The 26,994-nt window shown below is 67.6% G+C and overlaps 2 protein-coding genes across 5 annotated transcripts; one reads left to right on the forward strand and one right to left on the reverse strand.

Annotated features, from left to right (window-relative positions):
- Positions 1-310: 310 nt before the first annotated feature.
- Positions 311-4,982, forward strand: SPMIP11 (sperm microtubule inner protein 11). The gene is made up of 4 exons (XM_067529767.1): positions 311-443; positions 1,147-1,281; positions 1,759-1,903; positions 3,647-4,982. The coding sequence occupies exons 1-4, from the start codon at positions 359-361 to the stop codon at positions 3,693-3,695; spliced, it is 414 nt and encodes a 137-aa protein (XP_067385868.1). The 5' UTR covers positions 311-358; the 3' UTR covers positions 3,696-4,982.
- Positions 4,983-5,587: 605 nt separating this feature from the next.
- Positions 5,588-26,994, reverse strand: ADCY6 (adenylate cyclase 6). Of its 4 annotated transcripts, none has more exons than XM_067529751.1 (23): positions 26,823-26,994; positions 24,353-24,485; positions 23,126-23,990; positions 18,775-18,924; positions 18,148-18,269; positions 17,747-17,858; positions 17,439-17,566; positions 16,815-16,973; positions 16,515-16,656; positions 16,260-16,388; positions 15,231-15,256; positions 14,809-14,956; positions 14,509-14,606; positions 14,236-14,323; positions 13,815-13,931; positions 13,400-13,558; positions 12,428-12,603; positions 11,140-11,169; positions 10,776-10,905; positions 10,124-10,387; positions 9,561-9,765; positions 9,133-9,257; positions 5,588-8,233 (listed from the first exon to the last, which is right to left on the reverse strand). In XM_067529751.1, exons 3-23 carry the CDS (start codon positions 23,987-23,989, stop codon positions 8,105-8,107), a joined length of 3,501 nt encoding a protein of 1,166 aa, XP_067385852.1. In that variant the 5' UTR covers position 23,990; positions 24,353-24,485; positions 26,823-26,994; the 3' UTR covers positions 5,588-8,104. The 4 variants fall into 4 exon arrangements, 3 of the variants coding, with proteins under 3 accessions (XP_067385852.1, XP_067385851.1, XP_067385853.1); XR_010916519.1 differs by having other exon boundaries at positions 7,997-8,233; positions 12,475-12,603; XM_067529750.1 differs by lacking the exon at positions 5,588-8,233 and having other exon boundaries at positions 8,255-9,257.

Consider the following 26,994-nt stretch of genomic DNA (forward strand, 5'->3'; position numbering starts at 1 on the left):
GCTACAGGCTTGGATGGCAAACACATGAGTAGAGTTCTCTGGGCTGGAGAGGGTTTCGGAGGGACAACCCTCTGTGTTTAACCCCTTCCTGGATTTTGATCTATTACCCCAGAATTAAAAAATACAAAAGCCACCAAGATGAGAAGCTGTTGTCATGACACCTCCCATTCCAACCTCACAAACCCACATTCCAGCTGGGTGGGAGGAGAGTTGGCCAGCCAGGCTGCCAGGGCAGCTCCATGGCAACGGAATCAACAGTTGCTTCCAGGCAGAGCAGCAGTGGTTGGAGGGCTGCAGCCACAAGGCGCCCGCCCTCCTAGACAAACAGGACTGCAGGTGGAAGTGGGTGGCTTAGGAAATGGCTTTCTTCGGCTTAACACTCCTGGGGTACCAGGAACCCTTTCGGGAGAGAAAGCTAGAGTTAGAAAAGCCTGATTCAACAGGTAAGAGGAGAGCCCAGACGCCAGGGTGACGGGTGCATTAGGAACAGACATGACTCACTGCTGGTCCAAGCACTCTGGAGAGCAGATTGTGGCTCTTTGTGGGGGCAACACATACAAGGCTTTTCCTTGGGCAATGGGCATGGTTTAAAAACCACTGACACCCGGTCCCCTGGAGGGGTGTCCCCGTGCAGTAGGAGGGGTACAACCTGCCACTTCTGGCATGTGTCAATTACTAAAAACCCTTCTTCAGTCACCCCATGTGGATTGACTGGTTTTAACCTATAATGCAGCCCCCTAAACATCACCACTCGCCAGAGCATTCCAGCAGTTCCTCCATCTCCCAGTCTCAGGGGTGGGGGCTGCAGGGTCTCCTCCTGCCCCTTTAAACAGCCTCTGGCCTCATGTTCCACACACCATGGGAGGAGGGCTGGCCAGGTCTCCCTGCAGGAACCACACTTCCTTGCTGGCTCTTTGAGCCTGCAGAGGAGCTGGGTACAAACCCCCTCAGGGCAGCTGTGACTGATTCTCATCCACTGCTGATGGCCGGCCTGCAGCCCATGTGTGAAACAAATTTAGCAGGTCTCAGCCCAGTTCTTAGGGGACAGGGGTCTACCTCAGAGCCCCCCATACCAGGCCCTAAGCCCCTCTGGTGGCACAATCTTCTGGGCTTGGTTGCAAGTTTCCTTCTTGTCCTTCCAATAAGGGCCGAAGCCGCTGAAAGGGGGATTGTTTCATCCAAAGCTCCCCCCCATCGGCCCGCGGCGCTTGAACAGCACACTGCACCAGGGGAGTTACAACAGCTATTGCGAGGCCATTAAGAAGAATCAGCTCAAGAAATGTAAGTGAGCAGTGGAGTCTAGGCATGACGGAAGAGGGAACCTGGAGTCAGGACACCTGGATTCTATGCCAGCCTCTGCCACAGCCTCACTGTGTGACCTTGGGCAAGTCCCTTCCCCCACCTGTAACGTGGAGCAAATGATACTCCCCTCCCCCTTGCGCTGGGGGGAGATGTGGTTCCTTAGGCCTTTGCAAAGCACTTTGAGTGGTTAGAGATGCTGAGCAAAGGGATTTTTGTCCCCCACTCCTGCTGGGAAGGAGCCTCGTCCTGCTGGTGGCAGGGCAGGGCGGGTCAGGAAGGCTAAGAGCAGTTGCTGCAGGAGTGCCGGGCTGGGCAGGGATGGAATTAGGGAGCAAGAGGCCAGTGAAAACGGGATGGCCTGGGGATGAAAGGCCCCCAGCAGGAAAACAGGGTCGCCGACAAGCTGGATGCTCTCCCCAGCATCTGAACCCCCCCCCCCCCCCCGTCTGCTTCTAGCCCCCAACCAAGTCTTCAGGGTGCCAGTGACCTGCGCACAGGACAGCGGCTGGTGGCTACCCCGGGATCCCGCAGTCCCAGCGGAGGAGGCGATCCCCTGGATGACGGTGGCGAGGCACCCCCTAATAAGCAGCCCCATGACCAGGTGAGACCCCCCGCCAGCCCAGGGCCAGAGCATGTCTGACCCTGTTCCCGTCCAGGTCGGGCACTGCACCTGCCCCCAGTTTGCCTAGTGAGGCAATAGCCCGGGGGACAAAGAGCCTTCGGCACCTGGCCAGAGTGGCCCTCACCCGTGGCAGGGGAAACGAGCGAGCCGGGCTGTCCAAGAGCAGCCCATCCTAGCGCCAGTCTGACACGGCGGGCGAGGGGAGCCAGCCAAAGCCCGGCGCTGCCATGAGGAAGGTAGGAGAGCAGCAATCACAGGTCAGAGCAGGGGTCCAGCCAGGGGGTAGTCCAGCCCAGCAGACCCAGAGGAAGGTGCAGGCTAGCCGCTTTGGTCTCAGTCACCCCCGGATCGGAGACATCACCTGCCAGCTCAGACGCTCCCACGCTTTGCAGACGCCCCCCGAGCTACCCGGATCCCCATGGAGCAGAAAAGGGGCTCGGGTCCGCCTGGCTCTGCTCCTTGCACACCCCCTCGCCCCAGCGCAGCGCGGGCATGAAACACCCACCGCGGGGGGCACCTCGCACCCGCTTGGCACAGGGGCCAACAACGATGCCAGGGGGCAGGGCCTGCCTGGGGCGCAGCATCCGCCTGGCCAGCGCCGCGGCTCCAAGGGCCGGCCCATGCCGTGGTGCCCGCGGCTGGCAAGGTTCCCTGCCCGCCGGCCCGCCCCCGTTAGCCTCACGGCCGCCGCCTGGCCCGGCCAGCAGCCGCTGGGTGGCAGCAGGGCACCAGCGGCTCCGCTCCCCGCCTGGCGGGCGCCCCAGAGACCAGCCCGCGGCGCCCAAACCGGCGCGGGCAAAGTTCGAGGCTGGCGCGGGGCGCGCCCTGGGCGCACGGGCAGGGGCGCACGGGGCGGCTCCGGGGGCGCCCCCCCCCGCGGCTGGCGGCTCCCTCCCCGCACCCACACGGCGGACAAAGGGACCCGCATCGACTGGCCTGGTGCGGGCGGGCTGGCGGCGTCCTGGGTCGGTCGGTCGGTCGGTCGGTCCGTCCACCCGCCCCGGGGGGGGCCGCGCTGGCGCCGGCGCCGGAGTTAGCGGAGCGGAGCCCAGCCAGGCAGCTGTGTATCCGCACGGGCGGGGATCACATGACACCCCCGCCCTTAAAGCGGTAGAGCGGCTTTTCGGGGCGCGTCCGGCCCGGCGGGACCCCCGGGGGAGGCCGGGCGCTGGGTCCCGGATCCCCGGGGTGTCGACTGGAAAACGGGGCCCGCGCTCAGCTCCCCACGGAGGGAGGCTCCGAATCAGCGCTGCCAGCTGGGCTGTGGGGCAGCATGGGGGGCAGGGCGCCCCCCCCCAGCCTAGTCTGCTCCCCCTTCATTCTCCTCCATCGTTTGCAGGCTCGGGGCTCCAGGAGCTGAGCTGGTGTGTGTGTGTGGGGGGGGGGGGTTTCTCCCCAGGGCCAGGAGAGAGGGGCTGCCTCATCCCTCCTCGCAGATGCTGCCCTGTGCAGGGGGGCCACTGGCCACAAACGTCCCCCGTAGCCCAGCCGCACTCGCCCCAGCGGCCCTGACATCACGGACCTGCCCAACGGCAGGGAGCTGAAAGCAGGTGCCGGAGCGTGGCCCGGGGCAGGCGGCACAGAGGGGGTGCCCCCCCCCGCCCGCTGCACCAGGACACACCCAGCCTGTGGGCAGCCCAAGCAGCCCCGGCTCTGCCTCCTGGTGCACGGGAGCGAATTGGGGCCGACGCAGGCAGCTGATGGCTCCTTTTCCTGCCCTAGGTTCGTGGACAGCATGGGCCTGAGCAGCCCCCTGTTCAGCCTGTTCTGAGCGCGCCGGGGGGCACGTCCCAGACACCGAGCAGCCTCAGCGCCCGGGCCCAACCGCACGGAGGAATAAAGCGATCGAGCCAACTGGGCCCCGGATGGTGATTTCATGGGAAGGAGCCAGGTGCTGGGGCTGTCTGGGCAAGGGGCAGAAGGACCTTGCTGGGGGAGGAGCAGGGGTGGGTGGCTACAGCCCCACGGCACAGAGGGGGCATGGACCCTGAGCCCTGCCACAAAACCCAGGTGCCAGGCCTGACCCTTTTTGTCCTAGTTCTCCTGGGCTTCATCCCTCGTGGGCCTGGGGGGGCAGGATGCCTGGCTTCTATTCCAGGCCCAACCCCTCCCCCATCTCTGTGCCAGGCACATTCTCTACAATAAACTCGACAGCATGGACCTATGAACCAAACCCTTCCGAAACAAGCCCCCACCCCGCCCAGCCACGGCCCTGCCGGGGGTGGGGGATGGACGAGAACAGAGCGCACTGGGCAGGTGGGGGGTGAGTGGAAGGTGCCTAGCGTGCCGAGGGAGAACCTGTCTGGAATAGAATAGGCAGACGTGCTACAGGGTCCCTCTCCACCCCCTCCGAGGCCACACACTGCGCCCTTGCACGGGGCAACCCCCCAACACGTGTGTGCACAAGCGTGCGCAGTAAGGGCGGGGGGTGCGCAGCGAAGAGCAGGAGCAGCTGAGCGTGGGACAGCAAGGCCGCGTACGGGGGGCTGCCGGGAGCCAGGGAAGAGATGGCACGCTGTGTCCCCCCCTTCACGACCGGCGCAGTGCCTGCACCCGCTCGCTGCCCTCTCCTAGTCAGCAGCAGCGCTTCCCCTGAAACCGCACCCCCCAACCAACCCGCCTCCCTCCTACCAGCTACTAAAGCCAGAGCCGCCGGGGCCTGAGGGCAGCCCGTCTCCGCCAGGCCTGGGCTGCCCCCGCCCTCAGCAGCCCCAGCTTTCCTCCAGCCACGCTGGCTGGCTGGGCTACGGCACGCTGCGGCCGCCTGTTGCCTTTGTACCCAGCAGCAGCAGGAGCCAAGGGGTGGGGCTGGGGGTGGGGGCCGACTCCAGCCACCACGGTTCTGGCAGAGGAGCAGAGCACAGGGGAGAGCCTCTGTCCACACCCGCGGCCCCAGCCCCGCCCCCCCTCATGTCCCTAGAGCAGTCAGACACCTGCAGCCCTGCTCACCGCTGCTGCCTTGGCTGGCACCCCAAGACCACGTTTCTGGGGGTGCTGAACACTCACCGCTCCCCTCGCACGCACAACGCCCATGGCCCCCCGGGTTAGAGCCGGCGCCCCCCACAGCGAGAACTCCACCCCCAGGGAACCCGCGTGAGCAATGGCTTATGCCGACCCCGCAACAGGGGAGCCCTGCCAGGCTGGGGCCTGTGGACTTGTCTGAGTTCACCCCCAGCCGGGCGCTCTCGGGACCTCAAAGCAACAGGGTCCAAGAGCAATCATTCAAAAGCTGCCCGGCCACCGCCTCCCCGCTCACTACCCGCCGGGGCCCTGGGCTTGCCAGCCAGCCCCTAGCGCCATAGCAGGGCAGGGACACGGCCCACTGCACAGCAGCCCCAGGCGACAGGAGACGGACCCAGGATACAGCAGCTATTATAGAAAGTGAGTTTTATGTATAATTTATATGTACACACAAGAAAAAAGTACCTTTAATCTGCATTTCCAAATACGTGCCATGTCCCCTTCCCCCCGCCTCACCGACACAGCGAGCCCCTCTTGTCGGGGGCCGGGGGCTTCCGTCCAAAGCTCACCTTGCTGCCCCTCCACCCCTCCAGCAGGGCCAGCTCAGGGAGGAATCGGAGTGGTGACCCCCCAGCTTTGACACGGACGGAGCTCGCACGGCTCCGACCTCAGATTAAAACTCCCCAGACACAATCACGGAAATAAAAACACCCCAAAACGGCTTAAAAAAACCCCAAACAGAAATCACTGCTTTTTTTGCATTTAAAACAGCCCCAGCCCCAAAGAGCCAGGCAGTTCCAGCCCCGGGGAGGGCAAACCACCAACCGGCCCTGGAGGGGGCCCGCCACGCCTGGCTGGGCCTGGGCAGGCCCGAAGCAAGGGGAGGGGAGCCTTCAAAGTAGGGGGAGACACGGCTGCACTGGGGTCAAAGGATATGCTGGCAGCACGACCACCTGGCTCAGCGCCTTGGGTGCCTGCCTCCAGGACGGCCCTGCTCCAGAGCCGGGGGCAAGGGCCAGGGAGGTTTGCCCCACTGCAAGGGGGTGTGTGGCAATGCTGGGGCTAGACCCCGTCCCCTCTGTGTGGTGACCATGGGGGGAGGCTTGGCCAGTACCCAATCAGCTGCCCCAGGCGGCCTGGGGGGCTGCAGCTGCTTTTCTTGACCCAAGGGGAGCAGCCCCAGGTAAGCTTTGCCCCCCCCATTGCCCCCCACCCCGCAGCTACCAGCCCCTCTCCCTGGTTCCTAACCTGGGGCTCACTCCCATGCTGAGGCCTGTGGACGACCCCAGCCCTGCCGCGCCCACCAGGCACTCATTGGGTCACAGGCAGGCTGCCCCATTGCGCTGCCCCAGGACCGGCCCCAAAGGCCCCGCAGTTTCCATGGAGACTGGAGCCAAAGCGGGGGGCTGCAAATACCTGGCCCCACCCTCGTGCCCTCACGCCCCACACCAGCAAGTTGGGAGCTGCTCCCTGAGGCTCTGGGGTGCAGGAGGGGACTGGCCCCGACCCACACACCCCATGGGGGACCCCCCCATCCTGCAGTCCCTGTGCAGAAGGATCCCCCTTCCCCCCACTGGGCCAGTGGGCACCCCCAGGCTCAGCGCCATGGAGCCGGGGACCCAGGAGTGGGCAAATACTGAGCCTCTACATTTCTCAAGTCTTATCCAGTTGAAGAGACATGCCGCCCCCACACACCTAGGCCTGAAGCTGGGGACGGGGGGGGGGGGGGGAGGCTCCTCACATGGGGAGTTCCCTCCCTTGGAGACCTGGGTGTAAATCGCCCCTCCTAGGGGCACGTACCGAGTGTGCAGGAGGCAGGGAGCTGTGTATCCGGGACTGGGGCGAGACGGGCGTTGTTGGCACACACTGAGGTCCTGCTCACGGGGCTATTCCCAGCTGCAGCTGGCGCCCCCCCCCCCCCCATGCGCAGGGAGGGGCCTGGCTCAGCAGCCAGCTGAAGCCCCTTTAAATAACAGGCCCGTGTGTCTAGGCGCCCGTAGGGGGGAGAGGGGGGGGGGGACAGAACTGGAGCCAGCAGGGCTGGGTGGCACTTGGGAATTTGGCACATGGGCAGCTTGGCCCGTGGGGGAGGCTGGGGGGGGGGGCAGCTGGAGAAGGGACATCCCAACCAGCAGACGCTGACGCAGCCCTGGGGTTCCCAAGCCATGGGGGGAGTGCCCCCCCAGTGGGCTGGGAACACGGGCAGGCCCTGCGCACTGCTCCAGGAGGAACGCACAGACACCTGCACCCCCCGGCCCCGCTGGCACAGCAGGGAGGGGCGTCCAAGGCAAGGGGGGGCTCAGCCCAGCTGTGCTGCAGCCCGTCAACCCCAGCAGACCCACGTCCTCTTTGGCGCAGAGCGACAACCCACCCCAGGAATTGCTTCCCCCCTCCCCCCGCATCTCCAGAGCCAGCAGCGCACCTACAGACCCCCACACCCCCCATTCAGCCCCTTCCCCCCAGGAGACGTTTGTCCCCCCAGCCACAGGAGGCAATTTTGGCAAACGAGAACCGTCCCCCCCACCCCCCACACACACGTACATTACAAACTTCACAGTGAGACCCAGGCCAGGGGGGCCAGGTTACCATGGAAATGCAGTGGGGCTGCCCCCTTCCCCGGGCTTTTCCCACTGGCACCGGCCGCACGCCCTGTGCCGAGTCACAGCGAGCAGGAGAGGGCGAAGGGGAGCTGGGGGGGCTCCAATATCATCCACTGAAAATCCCCTCCCCCAACACAGCACAGCTGGGGGGTCCCGGGGACACCCCCCTGCCCCCCACAGCCCTGTAGGGATCTATCTCCTGGCGGGGGGGGCAGGCGCCCAGACAACATGGGGCCCCCGCTGCGCTCTTCTTTGGTGGATGGCAGGCGGCGGCGGGTTCGTCTCTCAGGCGCCCCTCGTCCGTCAGTCAATAAATAAATAAAACGGCCACTCTAAAAAATGTTCCTTCAACACCCACGGGGGGGCACCTCCCCCCCACCGCCATCCAGACCTGGCGGCAAATGCCCCGGTGGGCAACGGGGGGGACCTTTCCCTCTTCAGTTCGTGTCTGAATTCGGAGCCATTCACAAAACCCCACCAATTGCATGGAGCCGAGGCCGGGCGGGTTCCCAGCGGCTCGGCTCAGCCTGGGCCAGCGAGCCCAGGGCCCCCCCGGCGGCTGCCCCTTCCCGGCCCGGGGGGCACGCTGGGTCCCTGCTGCCGCAGGCCGGGCCCGGCGCTAACTGCGGGGCGGGCCGGCGTTCAGGAAGTAGGTGGTCATCTCTCCTTTGCCCTTCACCTTGATGACGCCGCGGCATTCCAGCTGGTAGCCCTTGGCCGCCAGCACCTGGTACAGGTCAGTCGTCACCTGGCACGGGGGGGGGAGAGGGCAGACATGAGACCAGGAGCCCCCGTGGGGCATGGGCAGGACGGTGCCCTCGGCGACCCCGGGGAGACACCCCCAGCCCCCCAGCTGCCCCGAGATCCTCGGGCCTGGCTGCTCGGCGAGGACTTGACCGTGATGGTGACCTTGGGGCCTTTGGGGGACCTTGGGGGGAACACGTGGGTGTCAGTGGGCCGAGGTCGGGCAGGGAGGGGGCTCCGTGGGACCTTGTGGTTTGGGGGCTCAGCACCCCCCTTCCTCGGGCAGGGGCTCCCCACTAGCTGCCCAAGCCAGCTGCCCCCTCCTGGACTGAGGCCAAGCGGATGAAGAAGTCCAGCGCACAGCCGGGAGCCAGGACTCCTGGGTTCTGCCTCTGCAAGCTGGGGCCAGGCCCGTCCTCTCAGGGCTCTACTCCCCCAAAACAGGATGAGGAGCCAGCCCCCGCCGGCGAGGCTGAATGTGTCACGCTGCGCCAGTGATGCCTGGTGCCAGAAAGACCTTCCCCTGGGCTGCGCTCAGCCTGCCCCTCACCCAGCAGCATTTGTGAGGGCGTGTGTGTGTGTGTGTGTGTGGGGGGGGGGGCATATGTGTGTGTGGGGGGGCTGTGTGTGTGTGGGGGGGGGTCAGCCCCATCCCCTCCTGACCGGCTTCCTCCCTTCGCAGAGGCGAGCAGAGGGCGCTGCTGGCTCTGCGGACCCAGGAAGCAGGCTCCTTGCTGAGGTCTGCCCCGCACCAGGCAGGCTGGAGGACTCGCCCCTTCCCCGAAAACGTTCCCTGATGCTGCTCCCCAGCAGCTCAGCCACACAGGTGGCTCCGGGAAGCCCGTATGGCCCTCGGCGGGATGGCGGCTGGTCTCTAGGCCAGAGGTCCGGACTGGTCCTCACCTGGATGCGGTCAGGGACCCCCGTGCTGTCCATGCGGCTAGAGACGTTTACCGTGTTACCCCAGATGTCGTACTGGGGCTTCCGGGCCCCGATGACCCCCGCCACCACTGGCCCGATGTTCAGGCCTGCAGGGAGAGGGAGCCGGAGGGTCAGAGCTCAGGGCCCCAGCCCGCGGGGCTGCTCTGCTGAGCCCGCCTGTCTGTCTCCCGTTGGGGGTGGACCCCGAATCCCAGCAGCCCGTGGGGGTGGTGGGCGCAGGGCCGTGCAAGGAGTGCGTTTGCACGACCGTTCACGCCTGCCGGGACACGCCTACGCCCTTGTGCATCCAGCGCAAAGTCCCCAGGAACGGCCCGTGAGGAAATGGAGGAGGGGGGTGCTCCGAGTCGCCCCCCCCCATGGCCCCGCACGGCGGCCCCGCCCCCACTCACCAATCTTCATCTGGAAGTTGTTGAAGGAGTGCTCGTTGATGTACTTCATCTGCTCCATGAGCCGCATGGCGTAGTCGGCCAGCGCCGTGATGTGCGTGCGGCCCGGCCGGTCGTAGGTGCTGTCGTTCAGGCCCGAGGCAGCCATGTAGGTGCTGCCGATGGTCTTGATCTTCTCCAGCTGCCGGTACGGCGCCTCGCTGATGATCTGGCCGGGGAGGGGCGGCAGCTACAGGGGGGGCCGGGCTGGGAGCAATGCGCGTGTCCCCCCTCGCCCCCCTGCGCTGCACAGCCTTGCCTGGGGCCTCTCCACGCTCCCCGCCACGGGAAGCTTCGGCCGGGGACGCGCTACGCCTGGGGCGCGACTGAGCTCTGGGAACCACCGGGGCCACCCCGGCGACCCCTCGAACCGGGATCTGCTGCTATGAGGCCCTTCGCCCCCCGGGCCAGGATCTGATACTCAGGGCTGCATCCCAGTGGCCCCTGGGGCGGCATGGGGGCCAGGGCCCTCGGAGGCCGCGCCCTCCCCGAAGCCCCCTCCCCCCCCCATCGCCCGCCCCTGGCACCTCGTCGAAGTCGGCGATGATCTCGTTGAGCAGGCGCAGGCACTCCACGCCCTCGTTGTTGGCCTCCAGCTCCACGTAGAACTCGGAGAAGTTGCTGATGGAGGCGAACATGACGGCCACGCACTCGCAGGACTGGTAGTACAGCTCGTCGTTGCACCGCTCGCGCGCCAGGAAGTGCGCGGCCACGTCCTTGGGCAGGATGTTGTGCAGCAGGCGCCGGTTGTAGGCCTGGAGCTCCTCCATCTCCTCCTTCTCCCCCGTGGCCTGCGTGGGGCGCCAGCGTCAGGGCCCACCCCAAACCCAGTCCCGCCCCGCGGCTCTGCCCCGAGGGAGGTTCGGGAGCTGCCCCTTGCGGCCAGGTCACACGCAGCTCTCGTCCTCCAACGAGCACGGAGCGGGGCATGCACATGCATGTGCAAGAGTGGCAGCAGGGGGAGGGATGGGAAGCAGAGGATCCTGCAAGCGTGCGACATGAGGGCACGGGCCAGCCTTCAGGACACACGGCCCCCCTCATCGCAGAGACGTCCCTCCATGTTGTGAGCGGCAGACCCCCCACCCAAGGGACGCTCTGCCCCCGGCTCCTTCTCCCACCCTCTCCCCATCCGGGGATGCCACCCCTCCCGGTCCCCCGAGGACCCCGGCCCCTCCCTACCTGCAGCTTCCAGAGGAAGTCGAGTCGCGCCGTGGACTCCACCTGCTGGGCGTGCAGATACAGCGCCAGGGCGAAGACGGCCAGGATCACGGGAGTCATGTATTTCAGTGCCACCTTCCCCTCTGCCACGCTGGGGGCATGGGGGAAGGGGGAAGTCAGGCTGCAGCAAGGCTCCGGGGACCCCCGAGCACCCACATTCCCGAGCGGGAGGCAGAGAGACCATGGGGCACAGCAGGCTGGGGAGGGGATCTCCAGAGCGCTCGCTCCCCCCAGCCAGAGGCCTGCTGACACTGCAGCAACGGCCTGGGGCACCCCAGAATCCCCCCCCAGCCCCAGGGCCCCTTGTGCCAGCCCCCCCACTCACCATCCTTGGTCCCACTGGGTCTCGTTGGGCCTAGCAAAGAGAAGGGAGAGCGGTTACAGACAGCGGAGGGGGCAGGACCTGAGCACCACAACCCCACGTCTGGGTGGGGGGCACAGTCCAGCACCCCCAGCGGCAGAGGGGCAGGGCCCAGTGTGGGACAGGGACAAGGTACCACTGGGATTCTGGCTGGGCCCTTGGCTGCATTGACAGAAAGGAGAGCCCTGGCCTTCGGGGGGTGTCCGGACGGCCTGTCTGGGGGGGTCAGAGCCCAGGTCCTCTCGGGGTTGGGGGCGTGTGAGACCCCAAATCCCTGCCATTGGCAAGGGGTCGCACAAATATCCTATCCCGGGATGGACGTTCTGACTCACCACAGAACAGCTCACATGAGCCGTTCCATGGAAGGCAGGGTCATGCCGGCTGTGACTGCCCTTGTGACACGTACGTGCAGGCGCTGTGCGGGCGCTAGGCACCTACACTGACAGTGCGTGTGAACGTCCGGATCGAGGCAGAGTGGACAAACAGGTTTTCTGCCCGAGGAAAGATGTTTGCTCACCCAGCTCTGTCTCGGTGTGAATTAATCTCTGTAAGTTCACACAAGGGAGAGTCATTTACGCCCTAAACAGGGAATCGGGGAGGCAGCACGCCGGGGAATAAGCCGGGGGTGATCGTACTCTGGGGATTTTGCGGGACAGATACCCCTCGAACCTGCACCTAGGCCGTAATCGGGCAGTGTGCCTGCATTCCTGAACACGGGACCTGCCTGAAACGGCGCAATGGACATTTGGGATGAGGTGGGCGCAGGGGAAGCTAGCGGCCAGGACGGGGGCTCTGGTCTGTTTGAACTGGACCCTCGGCTTTCCATTCTCCTCCCTCTTGAGCTCTGGATAACCAGATCTCAGGGCGGGACGTTCACCGAGGGGCCGATCCAGAGCAGAATCACCCGACTGGCGCGTGGCGTTCCTCTGAGGGCAGCCGCCCTGCTATTTCTGCGCGTCCAGTGGAGAAGGGGGTGGACGTTACAGGGCAGGGAACACTTGGAAGGGGCTGCGGGACACGTGCCGTTAACCAGCAAGGCATAGCGAGGGCTGGGGGAGACAGGCTGGGGGTGCGGGGAGCTGGCACCTGATACACACAAGCACATCTCCCTCGCACGGGGGCAGGTGTCTCTCAGCCCTGGGTAACTGAGAAATACCACGGGGGGCTCTGGGGGTGGAGCCTCAGCCCTTGGCCGGGTCTGGGGGCAGAGCCCTGGCCGGGGGGGCGGGGCCCAGGAGCATCAGGCACTCACAGGGCATTGGCCACGACCTGCAGGTCGTAGTTGTCGAAGAGCGTCACCTCGGGCCCCTCCACCAGCGCCAGGTAGAGGGTCTCGATGGCCAGCATGAGCCCCAGCTTCCCGATGCTGCTGATCTGCAGGAAGACGGAGCAGGCCAGCAGGCTCAGCACGATGCTGTAGTTAAAGTACTGGGCGGGAGGCAAGAGAGAGCTGTCAGGGCGCAGGGGCCTGGCCATGTTGCTGGGCGAGCCCAGGGCCACTGGGACTCCAGGGGGCAGCCCCTGGCTTTGGTCACTTGAGGCTTGCGCGTCTACACTGGTTTGTAACCCCAGGTTAGGAATGGCTGAACCCTGGGCCCGCGCCTGGGGCACCAATATCTACACGGCGCGATGCGGCCCCAGGGTCCACCCGCCCGATCCCAGACGTCCCGGTGCCGTCCCACAGCCTGGCCCCTCGCACATCGGCCATGGTGCGGGCGGGAAATGCGACTCTCAACGGACAAAGGAAGTTGGGCTACGGGACACTCCCGCGGCACCGGCCCAGTGGGGCTGCGTCTACACTGCAGAGCAACAGGGCTTGAACCATGGCCCCCAGCTTGGCTCAGGCTCAGACCCTCCACCCCTGGGGGGCCCTGGGGTGCTGACTAGCGCGATTTCCGTGTGTGGACAGAAGGGGGGGGGGTTAGGCTGGAGGCTGAGTTGGAATCCTGGGCTTATGTTGCAGTGTCTACATACGCTGGGAGACGCCTCCCTCCCCAGGCCCTGCTCGACAGCCCGAGGGCGCCCTGCCCGGGGTCCGTACCCCCCCAGAGCCGTCACACAGGGCTTCTCCATGCCCCAGAGCGGCGCACTGGCATGCTGCATAAAAGCAGTGGGGAGGAAGAACACTCCCCCTGCCCCTCCCAGGCCTTCCCCGCCTCCATCAATGCCTGTCCCTCCCAGCCGCGCCCCGTGCTCGCGCGGGGGGGGGGGGGGGGGGGCTCACCTCGGGGAAGTTGCAGGCTGGGGTGTCCCCATGGCAAGGAGGCAGGTCTGAATCCAGCGAGTAGTTGAGGGCGCGGAGCTGGCAAGGCCCCACGGCCTCGGGGGTGACGTTGAGGGCACGGGCAGCGCAGTCCCGCAGGGGCACGTGGCTGCAGGCAAACTGCGGAGAGACCGGAGCAGGTGACGGGGACAGCGGCGGGCAGGGGGACGCTGTGACCCCAGCACCCCTCCTCCCCGAGGGGGGCGTGGAAGGCAGCACCCCAGGGCCAAGGGGCAGGCCTCTTGGGGTGTTGCCTCGGAAGGTGGCTGGGGTGCCCCATCTCGGCCATTCCCCCCCCGGGACACGGAGAAGTGGGTCATGTCCCCCCCGGCTCCCACTCGGCGCCAGCCCCCTCACCCTCCCCGCAGGGCTGTACCATGTTGACAAAGGCCGAGATGAAGACGAGGAGGATGGTGAAGACGGCGATGACGGTGCTGTGGGTGCGGGAGTGGATGATCTTCCGGGAGACCCGCTGCAGGGCTGCAGGGAACAGCTGGGGGGGGGGGGGGGGGAGAAAGAGGGCTGAGAAAGGGGTCCTGGCCTCGCACCACAGCCCCACCCCCTCCCCGACATGCCCCGTCTGGCCTCGCACATCAGTCTGGGGCAAGAGGCCCCACCTCCCCACATGCCCTGACCTCCCCAGCAGGACAGGGCCGCCCAGCACCAGCGCCACGGGGCGGCTTTGTCCGCGGGCTCGGCCTGCAGGGAGCTCCTTGTGCTCGCCGGGGACACGGGTGCAGGGAGCAGCCTGACGGAGCTGTGGGGCACGCGCCTGCACGCCCAGCGCAGACACTCACGCTGAGGCAGGAATAGACAGCGCAGAGAAGCAGGATGTTGAGCAGGATGACGAAGATGCTGACGTAGACCCCGAGCATCAGTGGGGAGCTGCGGGGAGAAGGGCACCGTGAGCCTCCCGCCAGCCTCTGGCCCCGGGCTCCCTGGGCTGCAGAGCAGGACCAAGATGGGCGGGGTGGAGATGCCGCAGCCTGCACTGGGACCCACAGCTGGGCCGCCAGCTCCGCGGGAGGGCAGGGGGTGGGCCGCCAGCGCTGTGGCAGGGCCGGACTCACCGTGGGAACATCACAATCTGGATGAAGCAGATGAAGCAGAAGACGAGCAGCGTGCAGGCCACGTAGCCCCCAAAGCGATCGTCCACCTTCTTGGAGTACTGTGGGGAGAGGACAGCTGTGCTGCGGGGGGTGTCTGGCTGAGCCCTCCTGTGGGGCTGAGGAGGGGCAGGCGGAGACAGAGAGTGCAGGGGGGAGCGAGCAGAGAGGATGGGGAGAGCAGGGGAGGTTGGAGGGCCAGGGCCGAGGCAGGAGAGAGCAGCCCCCCACGTGGGGCAGGATGGGGGGCGAGGGGCCCGGTACCTTCTTCTCCAGCTCCGGCGTCTGGAAGGTCAGCAGGAATTTCTTGACGTGATCCTTGCGCAGCTGGTCGATGCTGCGGGCGTCGATGGCGCGGCCCAGGAACTCGTCCACCTCGTCCTCGGGGTTCAGGGCCTCCTGCACACTGCGGCTGCGGGGCCGGGGGGGGGAGTTGATCAAGGGGGCCTCCCCACCCCCCTTCGCACCAGATGCCGAGCCCCGCATGCTGCCCCTTTTCCCCCCCACGAGCCCTAGCCCCGCTGCCCCCCCTTTCAGATCCTGTGCTGCAGTTTGCAGGGCCCGGGATCCCCCCCCCCTCCCGGACAGCGGCCCCCCGGCATGGAGCGAGGGCCGTGCCCCAGCCCAGGAGCCATCCACAGCGGGCAGTTCCTGGAGCCCGGGCTGAGAGGACCTCGCACACTTACTTGTCTTTGCTGGCGTCATCAATGCCCTGCAGAGACAGACGGGAGAGCGGGCATCAGGGGAGATTCAGGGAGTCACCCCTCCCCCCTGGGGGGGCACAGCAGCCTTGGGGGTCACTGTCCCCCATTCAGCACTGCCAGGGACCGAGGAGCTCCTGCTCCCAGACCGGCAGGGCTGGGAGATTCCCCATGGAGGCACCAGCTACAGCCCCCCAGGCATGGCCCCACCGCTGCCCACCTGGGAGCCAGGCTGGGGCAGGCCCAGCGCCATAGCAACCAGCGGTGCAAGCCCATCCCGCTGTGCCCCGGCAACTGGCACTGCCCAGAGAGACTGGGCCATAGCAACCACGCTGTGCCAATCAGCTGCACCGTGGCAACCAGCTCCAGGCCGACAGCGAGCCATTCCATGGCAACCGCGGAGGAGCTGCGCCGTAGCAACCGGCTCCAGGCCAACACACCACGCCAAAGCAACCGGCCGGGCAACGGCAGCAGACTGTGCGCTGGCACCTGGGGCCGTGCCACAGCCCAGCCGCGCCTCAGCGCCTGGCGTCATGACGACACACTGCCCCGGGGCAACCATGCGCACAAGCAACCCCGTAGCAACCAACCCCAGGAGCCGCCACGACAACACACAGCCGTCCCCCTCCCCCCCCCCGCATCCCAGCGGGCACAGGGGCAGCGCAAACCCCATTCAACCCCTGGGGCAATGGGGAGGAGCAGGGAGGGGGGCACATTGCTGGCCTGCAGCTGAGATTGATGGGTGGGGGCAGCTCCCCCTCCCCACCGGGCATGGGAGAGCCATGGGTCTCCCGGCCGGCTGAGCGCTGGACAGGGCCAGGAGCTCAGCTCCAGGGGGTCCAATGCCGGGGAGCTCAGGGGATTTCAGCCGGGGGTGTGGGCACACTCTGTCCCTCCCGCCATCCACGCCCCACTTTGGTTAGGGGAACCCCCATCTGCAGAGCTATGAGACCCCCCCCCAGCCAGCAGGTGGGCCACTCAAAGCCAGGCCCAGGCTCCTTCCCCCCCACTCACCATCTGCCGGAAGGCCTTGGAGTCCTTGGTGCGGGAGAAGGACCGGTCGGGCACCCAGCGCGGCACCAGCCCCTCCGTGGAGTTGGCCCGTGCCCGCTGCAGCTTGGCCAGGATGGCCTTCTCCTCCTTCTGCAGGGGGAGAGCCGGGGTGAGGGCACAGCCACCAGCACCCCCCAGAACCAGCCCTGCCCCGGCCGCCAGCGAGGCAGCCCCCCGCCCCCTCCCAGCCCCGGCCCGGCCGCCCTCCAGACTCACCCGCTTCTGGCTGCAGCCCACGATGAGGAAGGTCTCGATGTTGTGCTCCTTGAGGTAGGCGTTGCGCTCGCCCCCGTGGCCTGGCTCCACCTCGTAGTCCCCGTTCAGGTACTGCAGCGTCGCCCACGTGATGTGGATCCTCCTGGGGGCGGGGAGGGGGGCAGCACGCTGAGACAGAGTCAAGCACCCCCCCCTCCCCCCGTGCCCCTTCCCACCCAATGCAACCCCCGTGCAGGGACCCCACCTTCTGGGGACCCCCGTCGGGGCGGGAGCTCCCGCTGCTGAGCCTCCCCCACTCACCCGGCTTTGCCTCCGGCTTCCATGTGATTGGCCAAGGTCACGTCGTTGGACCAGACGTCGAACTGCCACTTGCGCAGGCCCAGGACGCCGCAGTGCACGCGCCCGCTGTGGATGCCCACCCGCATGTTCACGTTCACCCCCGTCACCTCGCGCACCAGCCTGGGGGCACAGAGAGCGTCAGGCCGGCGCGGCGCCGCCTCGGGGCGAGCTGCTCACGGTGGAGACGCACACGCCAGGCTGGCGAGACACAGGGTGTGTCCGGGGCAGGTGGCGTGAACCGTCAGGCACTGGTGCATTTACGGCCCGGAGCCTGTGAGCAAAGGTGCAGCAGGTCCCCTTGTGAGCAGCACGGCCGGGGGGGCAGGGCACTGTGCTCGTGAGAGCAGAGAGCGAGCGCCCGGCGGGAGCTGGTGGCTTGGGTGTAGTGTGTACGCACCGACGGACGAAGCGGGGGCACCGCACACGCTGCATGTACACCAAGCGTGCCCTGCACCTATGGCGAGCACCCAACGTGCGCCGCACCCGCGTGTGCCCAATCTGTGCACGCAGCGCACGCGGGTGTGATGATGGGAGCCGCACGCCGCTGGGCAGTTCCAGACAGGCCCCGGGCTGCCCCCAACTCACGAGATGGCCTCGATCATGTCGACCCCCATCTCCACGCAGCAGTGAGCGTGGTCGCCCCGCGCCTCCGGCAGCCCGGACACGCAGTAATAGCAGTCGCCGAGGATCTTGATCCGCAGACAGTGATTCTCCTGGGGGAGGGGCAGAGGGGGCTCAGGGGGGAGGGGACCCCACGGGCAGCCCCCACCCGCCACCCTCACACGCTGCTCCCTCCTGCCCCCCCCGCATCCACACCCAGCCAGCCCACTGCCTGCCCCACCCCCCACGTCCTGCCAGCCCCCGCGCAGCGCCCCCGGCGCGCCGGGACTCACCGACGCCAGCTTGTCAAAGCGCGCGAAGAGCTCGTTGAGCGTCATCACCAGCTCCTGGGCCGTGCACTGGGAAGCCAGGCCGGTGAAGCCCTCGATGTCTGCGAACAGGATGCTGCGGGGGAGGGGGGAGTGAGTGGAGATGCAGCCCCAGCTGCTCAGACCCCCAAATCCCTGCACCCCCTGCGGCACCCCAATGCCCACCACCTCAGCCAAGCATTCTCCAGGGCAGGCCCCGCCCCGCCATGCCCAGGGGCTGCTCCCCAAGCTCTGCCTGCCCCACGCTCCCGCCCCACAGAGCCCTACAGAGCCCCCCCCACGTGCATTTGGCCCTAGCGGCCCAGCTGCTCTTGCGGCTGCCCAGGGGTGCAGAGGGCCCCCCCCCACCCCGCCCTGCCCCAGACCTGACGTTGTCGTGCTTCTGGATGTAGATCTTGTGGAACATCATGTCCTCCGTCTTGGTGTTGATGTCCTCCTTCATCTCCATGGCGACGTGCTGGGGCAGCACCGACAGCAGGAGGCGCTCCTGCACCCAAAGCGCACCCCGTCACCGACACCCCCACCTGCACCCCTCACAGCCGCCCCCGCGCCACGGACCCGCCTTCCACGCCCAGCAGCGTGGGGCCGAGATCGTGCAGCCCAGCCCCCAGCCCTGAAACCCTCCAGCAACAGGGCCCCCCCGGCCCCACACCCCCTACATCCCCCGGAGATACATTCAGGCCATGACTCGTCCTGCCTCCAGGGGTCATGGAGAACGACCGACCCGGCCCCCGGCAGCCCTGCCGGCCCCTGCCCAGGACACGGCCCCGTCTGCACCTTTCCTCGCTCCTCTGACCTCTCCCCATCTATCCCCCCACGGCGCAGCGCCCGGGACCGGACCAGGACTCCAGCGGGGCCTCCCCTGGGCCGAGCAGAGCGGGACCACGACCGCTCCCTGGGCACGCACCCCAGCACGAGGTGAGGGACCCCGACGCCAACCCCCCCCCGACCCCTCCCAAGCACAGCCCGGGGCAGCCCCCGCCCCGCCCCACCTGCTGCCGGTTCTCCCGCTGCAGGTGCAGCCGGGCCTGGATGTAGCCGCGGGTCTCCTGGAAGGCCTGGCGCTGGGACACCTCGGCCGGGTAGTGGGTGCAGACCCCGATGATGTTGGTGCAGAGGAAGATCAGGGTGTTGGCACTGAGCTGGGGTCAAGAGGGGGAGGGAGGTCAGTCGCGACACCCCAACCCAGCCAGCCACCCCTCCCCCCTCAAACACCAGACCCACGGCACCCTCAAAGAGCACACAGCACCCACAACCCCCCATCAGCCTGGGGGGGCAGCTTGGCACAGAGGGGGGCAGCAGGGGGCAGTTTTGGGGGGTGATTCCCAGAGATCAGGGGCTCAGCGCCCCTTAGTGAGGCAAGATGGGGGAGGGGGCTCCCTATAACCCCATATTCTGACATCAGGGCGAGCACCCCCCTCAAGTCCCCCGCACCCCCTCGCTGGGAGCTTCCTTGCAGCAGTTCCCTGTACTAGCGGAAGGGTCCGTGCTGCCCCTTCCGCTCCCTGACACAGGCGCTCCCCCCCGCACTCGCCCTCCAGAGACGTCCCGTCCCGTCCCCCCCCCCGAGGTGGGGCACAGCCCCATCCAGCAGAGCTCCACTCAGCTCCTCCCCCCACCCCGGGCTGCGGGAGGCAAAGCTGGGGTTGGCTGGGGGTACCCCACAACGTCCCTCCCCCCACTGCCGCCTGCATCCCGCCAGCCGTCCCCAGGACACGGGTGTGCGGTCAGTGGGGGGAGCCGTCCCCCCTACATCTCCTGCCCTTCTCTGCCCTCAGGCACCACAGGCCTGGCCCGAGGCCCCCCCCCGTTATTCCCAGCAGGGAGGGGCGGGGAGCACTCAGCACAGGCTTGCCAGGCCGCTTCGGAAGCCAGAGGAAGCTGCGCGGGGGGCTGGGGGGGAGAGGAATTTAGCAGGAGCTGCACGTTCACCATGGCTCTCCCAGCCCCCCTCCCCCCCAGGGCCCCCCGCCAGGTCTATTTATAGCCGGGCGGTGCAGGCTCAGCGCTATCACATCCCGTCCAGATGAGCGCCAGGCCCGGCCACGGATGGCGGGGGGGGGGGACGGACCATCAGCTCAGGGCTCAGTGGGTCTAAACCACATTGCCCGCCCCACGTCCCACCCCCCACAGCCCGGGCTCAGAGCTGCAGGACTCAGGCTCCCCCCCAGCCGGCAGCACTTTGCTCTGGAGGCCGTTGATGGGCTAGATGCAGGGCGTCCAGTGTCCCCCAGCCCCCCACACCTGCCTCCTCCCCAGAGAAGGGGGGGCAGCAAGCCGGCTCTGGGAGCGGGCCAGACAGGTCCCCGGGGGCTCTGCAGTGCCCCTCCCCGCTCCCCCCCCCACCAGGGCAGCCGTCACACCGGGCAGGGGAGATGAGGAGAACCAGCCCCCCCCTCGGCCCCCCGATCTGCGGCTGCATGGACTCCAGAGGGCCGTGGGAGCCTCGCGGTACAGCCATGCCAGGGGCAGGCTGGGCTCGGGTGGGTGCAGCTCCGGGGCACCCCAGGGCCCCAACCGTTCCCAGGCACCCTGCGCTCAGAGCTCTGAACTGCCCCATTCCCATGAGGGGGGGTCAGCCGCACCTGCCCCTCCTGGGGAGACTGAGGCACGGACGGGGCCGGGTCCACACAGTCGAGCAGCAGCCGTGCAGGGCAAACCCTGCGAGGGGGGAGGGTCCCCGTGCCCGGCCTCCAGGGAACACCTACCCGGCTAGGTTTAGCCCCCCCGGCGCTGAGACTCAGGGGCCGTGTGGACATACCCTGAAGCACAGAGCAGGGAGGGACTCAAGCCAGGCCACCTAGCAGAGCCGCGAAAGGAACCCAGGAGTCCGGGTCTCCCAGTGGGCCTGCAGGAGAGAGCCGGAGCCCCTCTGCCCCCCCCACCCGCCCCACGCCCCTGAATTCCAGCTGAAGGACCCAGCCCTGGCCCAGGAGCCAGCAGCACACTGAACACGGCTGCCCACCACACCCAGCCCCAGCTTCCCAGCGGGCCCAGGGCCTGTCGCCTTCCCCCACGCGGCCGGGTCAGAACGAGGGGGGGGTGAGACGAGGGGCCTGCCAAGCCTGTCCATCCGCCTCAGCCCCTCCCCACCCCCTGCTGCCTCCACCCCGACCCCGCGCCCACTGCCGCAGCCCCCTGGCACAGCCCGCGGGAGCACCGGGCTGGGGACAGGGCAGCACCAGGAGTGCAGGGATTGGGGGGGCAAGCAGCGCCCTGACCCCACCCCCACAAGGCGCTCGAACGAGGGGCCCGCCCACTGCACATGCACGTGCAGGGCACTCGCCACGTCATGGGCCATCCGCACCAGCCGCCGACGCGCGACCCCAGAGCCGTGGGGAGGGGAAGCTGCTCTGCCCCCTCCCCAATCTACACCCCGCAGCACCCTGCCCCCCACTCAGGGGCAACTCCAGCCGTCGCCAGGGTCTTGGATCGGGGGGACATGAAGGAGCGATGCGGGAATCCTGGCCCACCACGGAGGGGGGGAGGGACCCCCAGGGTACAGGGCTGTTCCCCGGGCAGGGACCTGCGGGCGCTGGCCCTTTAAGAGGATCGCCCCCCCCCCCACCTCTCCCCACGTCTGGCCATGTTTTACTGCAGGGCTCCAGATTTTTGGAGGGGAGGGTTGGGGGGGGGGTGTCTGCACATGGCGGCCGCCCTGCGGGATTATGGGTAGCTGGGGGAGCAGCCCGTGTCAGCAACGAGGCGGCACCACAACGCCCCAGTGCAAACCGCCTGGCCTGGGCAGATGGTGCGAAGGGGGCAACGAGCCCCACAACCCGGCCCCCCCTTGGGGACAGGATGGGGTCCGCAGCTCCCTCCCCAGCCGGCCACATACCTCTCTGTCCCAGCCCTCCAGAGCTTGCCATGAGAGCCCCCCAGCCCCTTCCAGGCGTCCACACACGCCCCCGCTTCACCCCACCCTACCCCACCCCTCCCTCGTGTCCCAGATCGGGGTCCCCAACCGCCCACGGAGGAAGAGGCCCTGGCAGATCTGCCTGTACCCCCCCTTGGGTCACAGCCTGCTGGGGACACCGGCTGGCATCCCCCCCCCCCCACACACACACACAGTGCCCTCAGCGAGGGGGAGACCTGCCGCCAGGCACCGGCCCCTCTTCTGGGCCCTCCAGCTGCACTGCCCCCACATCCCCCCGTCCGCAGCCCAGGCGACCATGGGTCCCTTCGTCAGCCTGCCCGGGCGCGGGCCATCCCCCAGGCCCGGAGGGGGCAGCTTGAGGGCTTGGGGGGGGGGGGGGGGGCAGCGCTGGTCCCTGCTCCGGTGCAGAGTCCCTCCGGGCAGCGTCTGCCGTCTCCTTTGCCGGGTGCTGCTCAGTGACACCCCCCCCACCCGCCTCCATCATTCACTGCCCCCCGCCCAGTTAGTTGTATTCTGGGCTCTGTGGTCCCTTCGGGCAGGGGGGAGGGGCGGCAGGACTGAAACACCCCCCCACCCCAACATCCTGTCCCCTTTGCCCTAGAGGGCCTCATCCCCCCCCCCGCCCCATCCCATCCTGCCACAGACGGTCTCCTCCCAGCCCCACAATAGAGGGCTTTGTCTAGCACACACAACCCCCCGAGAAAGCCCCCGGCCCACAACAGAGGGCTTTGTGCACCGCCCCCCCCCCCCCCCCCCCCAGAGACGAGACACAAGGGATGGTCCTATTCACCCCCCGCCCCAGGGGAAGGGGGCAGCAGCAGGCAGCACTCGGGGAGGAAGGGGGCAGGGGGAAGTGTTTAAGGGGGGCAGAAGGTGGCGCCCGACTGCTGGGAATTAAACTAAACTCCAGAGTTAAAATGTAGACGGGAGAGATTTTGAAGAGTGCCGCGGCCTGTGAAACTCCCCGCCACATGACGGGAGCAGAACAAGAGGCCGACTCGGCTGGGCTGGGCGACCTCCCGGAGCAGGTGCTCTGGGGCCAGACAGATCCCCTGTCGCCGCCACCTGGGGGGCTGGGGGGTGTCGCTGGGGCGAGGAACATCTCTGGGGAACACCAGGCGGCCATGGGAAGAGAGAACCCCCCCAGCACACACCCAGCCCCCCCACTCCTGAGCTCCGCTCCCCACTGAGAAGGGGGCGGAGTGTGGGAAGATGGGCTCAAAGGGCAGCACGGGGGGAGAGAGGCAGCTCCACTCCAGGGCCCCATACTTACACCCCCCATCCCTCCCCCACAGGCTCCCCCCACCCCACCTCGCTCCCCAGCGGGGGCCCCGCATCCCTCTCCAGAAAGACGTGAGTCTAACGGGAAGCTGCCCCTCCATCCCTACGTTGCCATGGAAACCACCTGCCAAACCGAGGGTGGGAGCAGCATCCCCCCCCGCCACAGCAGGGTCCCACCCCCCTACCTGCTTCCAGAGGAAGGGGTCGGCGGCGTTGAGGTGCCAGGAGATGAGCAGGTGCAGGGCGGAGAGCAGGGCGCCGGCCCCCACGGCGGCCCGCATGCGGACGGGCAGCAGGGTGTAGGTGATGTAGATGAAGAAGACGCTCCACCAGACGCCCTCGGAGGCGCTGCGCGGCGAGGCCATGAGGGCGCCCAGGGCCTGCACCCCGGCCAGCACGGCCAGCACCAGGTAGCTCACCACCCACATGGAGTCCTGCGGGAAGGCGCTGCGGCTGCACAGCACCATCAGCACCAGGAAGAGGGCGGTGGCCACGGCCAGCGCGGCGGCGTAGGCCACCCGGGGGGCGCCGGGGGCGCAGTGGAAGAGCAGCATCACGCCGCAGACCAGCACCAGCACCCCCATCAGCACCGTCAGGCTGCTCTGGTTCATCTGGAAGAAGTAGCGCTGGTAGAGCCGCTCCAGCTTGGCCGACTGGAAGCGCTTGGAGCGGAAGACCTGCAGCAGGCGCTGCCAGCACTCGCCGGCCGACAGCCGCGCCCCGGCCCTGGCCGCCCCCTCCTCCGCCGCGGCCTTCGGCCCCTTGGCCTCACCGTCCTCAAAGCCCAGGTCCACCGACTTCAGCCCCAGGTCGCCGGCGCCCCCGGCGGGGCCCTTCTTGCTGTAGTGGTCCTCCTGCCAGGAGCAGTGCAGGCCCAGGCCGGCCCGCGGGTGGGCCCCCCGCTCCAGGTCGGGATCCTGCAGGCAGCTCATGTAGCGCGGGCCGCAGAGCGCGGAGCGCGGGCGCTGGCCTTTCTTGCCATTGCGCTCCCCCCATGCCGTCTTCCGCTCGTCCACCTTGGGCACCAGGATGCCACTAAACCACGACATGCTGCGGGCACCAAGGGGGGGGCATTAGCGCCATGGAGTGCGGGGCACATGTGGGGCACATGAGGGGCACCCAGGGGTCGGGAGGCAGAGGTGAGGCATCAGTGCTGAGGGGGCGCCGGAGATGCCAGTACTGGGGATATGGCAGAGGTGGGCACCAGGGGCTGGGGGACCAGGCAGGGGGCGTGAGGAGAGGGAGCATCAATGAGTTGCTCGGAGACTCCAAGGCCCAGTGCACACGGGGGGTGCAGGGAGACCCCCAGGTGGACACTTGGCTGGCACGGAGGGGCTCCTACATGCCCTGCTTTCCCCCACACCCAGCGGTCTGGGGGGATCCCCTGAAATTAACCTCCCAGGAAAACTCACCTGGGTGGCTGCTGTGAGCCGGGAGCACGGGGCTGGGACAGGATGAGCCGGCATTTAACCCAGCAAGCCGGCAGGAGGGCAATGGCCTGGCCCGGTGACCTGGCTCCACCTCGCGTCCAGCTGGGCCAGGCACCTGAAAACAGAGGAGGCAGGAGAGGGCAACAGGTAAACTTGGTAAGCCAGCCAAGGGACCACCCCAGCCTCACCCTCCTGGAGCAAACAGCCAACCCCCCAGTGCCACCAGCAGAGACAGACAGACAGACACCCCAACTCCCCAGAGCAGCCACAGCCCCGTTACCCTCTGGGCCCCGACAGCTGTTCATTACCAGGCCAGACACCCAGCCCAGGGCCGGGACACAGCATAGCGATCCCCATGGCTCAGTGCTGGCGGAGGACGACAACACACACACACACACACACACACACACACACACACACACACACACACACACACACACACACACACACACACACACACACACACACACACACACACACACACACACCCACACACACACACACACACACACACACACACACACACACACACACACTGTGCGGCTGTTGAAAAGCCCCCAGGCTCCATCCCAGAGGCAGCTGGATCTCAACACCGGGCGAGGGGTCCCCGTGAGTAACCCCCTGGAATCCTTTGGGGGTGAACAATGACAGCATCCAGTAAACGGAGCAAGAGCTGCCTCCCCCCACTGCACCCCACTGAGGTGGGCAGAGAACGAGACCAAGAACAGGCGGCTCGAGGGGACCTGGCGACCACGAGAGGACGAGCCGCAGCTCCAGCCATGCAGAGGAGCCTGCTCAGAACCTGGCCCCGTCAGGGCCGCCCCAGGAAACGGCGCCTTCATTTCACTTTTCTAATGGATCCTGCAGCTGAGGAATGGGGGCTCCAGGCAACGCAGCCCACGTCACGCCACAGGCCCCTGCCCCTCAACCCTGACGCGCGGCCCCTGCTGTCCCAGCCATGGCTGACGGGCTGGGTCACTCCAGGGTCACCTGCACTGTTCATTCCCCCTGACGCACCTGGCGCTGGCCCCTGCGGGAAGGCAGGACGCTGGGCTAGACGGACCCTTGGCATGACCCAGCCTGGCCGTCCTTATGTTCTCCCGCATGCAATTCCCAGGGCTGCTGGGAACTTGCCCTGTGTGTGACAGGGCCGCTCCAGGCCTTTATTGTGGTTCCCCCCCCCCCCCCGACCCCTCCCCCCAGCCCAGCCTGAGTAACTCAACATGAAACAAAACTCAGATAATCTTCTGCTTTCAAACTCTATTTGTCTTGAATGGCCGCCAAGCCCCGCTCCGTTTAGCTCCAGCCTCTTTGGAGAGTTATTCCGTCTCCTCCTACACGGCCCTTATCTACATCCCAGGAGCCAGCATCAGCGCCATGACATCTCTCCCCGTTACTGCGGGGCCACGGCCACGACCCCACCCCCGGGGAATAGCTCCCTGCCCCCAACATACCCTTCCAGCCGGAGTGCTCAGAGCATCTCACAGTGCGCCTTCATCCAGCACCAAGAGGCAGCCACCTCTGGGCTGAGAAGTGGTATCTGATATTCTGATTAGCAGCCATACAACACCCCAGGACAGGAAGTGGGCTACAACCCGCAGAGGGGTTTTAGGGAAGCAGAATGGCTTTGAGCTGGACTCTGGCCAGGACATGGGGGGTTAAAGCCCCGACTCCCAGGGCAGAGGAGCCTTAGAGGCCACGACCTTGGACATATGCCTCAGCCCAGTCACCACCTTCCACAGTGCAATGGGGGGGGGGGTGTCTGCGCCACCCACTGAGCACCTGTGGCTCCTCACCAGCACCCCTCGGGACAGGACGGGACGGGACGGGTCTCCCACCAGGGAAGGGACCTGCTGGCTCAGAACAGCGGATGGATCCCAGCGTGAAGGGCAGAACTTAACCCCCCCTCGCTGGGGGGCCAGGGTGACCCCACCGCCCGATTTTAGAGAGACAGGCCCAACATTCGGGGCTTGGCTTTATCCAGGCGCCTGGTCCCCCCCCGCCATCCCCGGTCACCCCAACCCGCGCTACAGACCCGCTGCCTCCCCCGCAGGCCCCGTGACCAGTCCGGGGAGCCCCCGCCCCATGGGAGGACAGCAGCCCGTTTGCCCCGTGCTGCCCCCCCCCGAGATTAACCCCGGGGCGAGGGGCGCGGCGAGGGGCCCCCTCCCCCCGCGGCGGGCTCTCCGGGGCCCGGCTGGAGAGCTCCTGCCAACTTCCCCGGGGGCGCGGATCCCCCGGGGGCCCCCCGCCGGGTCGCACCGCCCGGCCCGCCGCGCCCCCCCGCGGGCCCCGGGCTCGCCTGGCTCCTACCCCGCGCCCGGGCCCCGCCAGCGCCCCTGCCGCCTCCAGACAGCACGGCCCGCGCCGCCGCCCGCCGGGGCCGGGGCGTTCCCCCCCCCCGGGAGCCCCGCGCCCGGCCCCCCAGCAAAGCACCAGCCCCGCCGCTCACCTCCAGTCCCTGCGCCGCCGCCGCGTCGCCTCCCCGGCCGAGCCCGCTCCCCGCGGGGAGCCAGGCAGCGCCCCGGCCCCGCAGGCTCCGGCTCCGGCCCCGGCCCCGGCTAGTTGTTGACCGAGCCTGGCTCCATGGCGCTCCTGGGCCGGGCCGGCCGGGCCCTGCCGTG

This window comes from Emydura macquarii, unplaced genomic scaffold (assembly GCF_026122565.2).
Source record: "Emydura macquarii macquarii isolate MOO-44397 ecotype Brisbane River unplaced genomic scaffold, CSIRO-AGI_Emac_v2 contig_2994, whole genome shotgun sequence".
NCBI lineage: Eukaryota > Metazoa > Chordata > Testudines > Chelidae > Emydura > Emydura macquarii.

What these genes read in the sequence shown, in the direction of transcription:
- ADCY6 (XM_067529750.1), bottom strand. Translation starts at nt 23,989, where the DNA reads ATGTCGTGGTTTAGTGGCATCCTGGTGCCCAAGGTGGACGAGCGGAAG. An exon ending in GAAGCCGGAGGCAAAGCCGG is followed by an intron (nt 16,657 to 16,814) that starts GTGAGTGGGGGA and finishes CCCCGCCCCCAG; the next exon opens with GAGGATCCACATCACGTGGG. An exon ending in ACCCAGTGGGACCAAGGATG is followed by an intron (nt 10,906 to 11,139) that starts GTGAGTGGGGGG and finishes CCATGCCCCCAG; the next exon opens with CGTGGCAGAGGGGAAGGTGG.
- SPMIP11 (XM_067529767.1), top strand. Translation starts at nt 359, where the DNA reads ATGGCTTTCTTCGGCTTAACACTCCTGGGGTACCAGGAACCCTTTCGG. An exon ending in GAAGAATCAGCTCAAGAAAT is followed by an intron (nt 1,282 to 1,758) that starts GTAAGTGAGCAG and finishes GTCTGCTTCTAG; the next exon opens with CCCCCAACCAAGTCTTCAGG. An exon ending in ATAAGCAGCCCCATGACCAG is followed by an intron (nt 1,904 to 3,646) that starts GTGAGACCCCCC and finishes TTCCTGCCCTAG; the next exon opens with GTTCGTGGACAGCATGGGCC.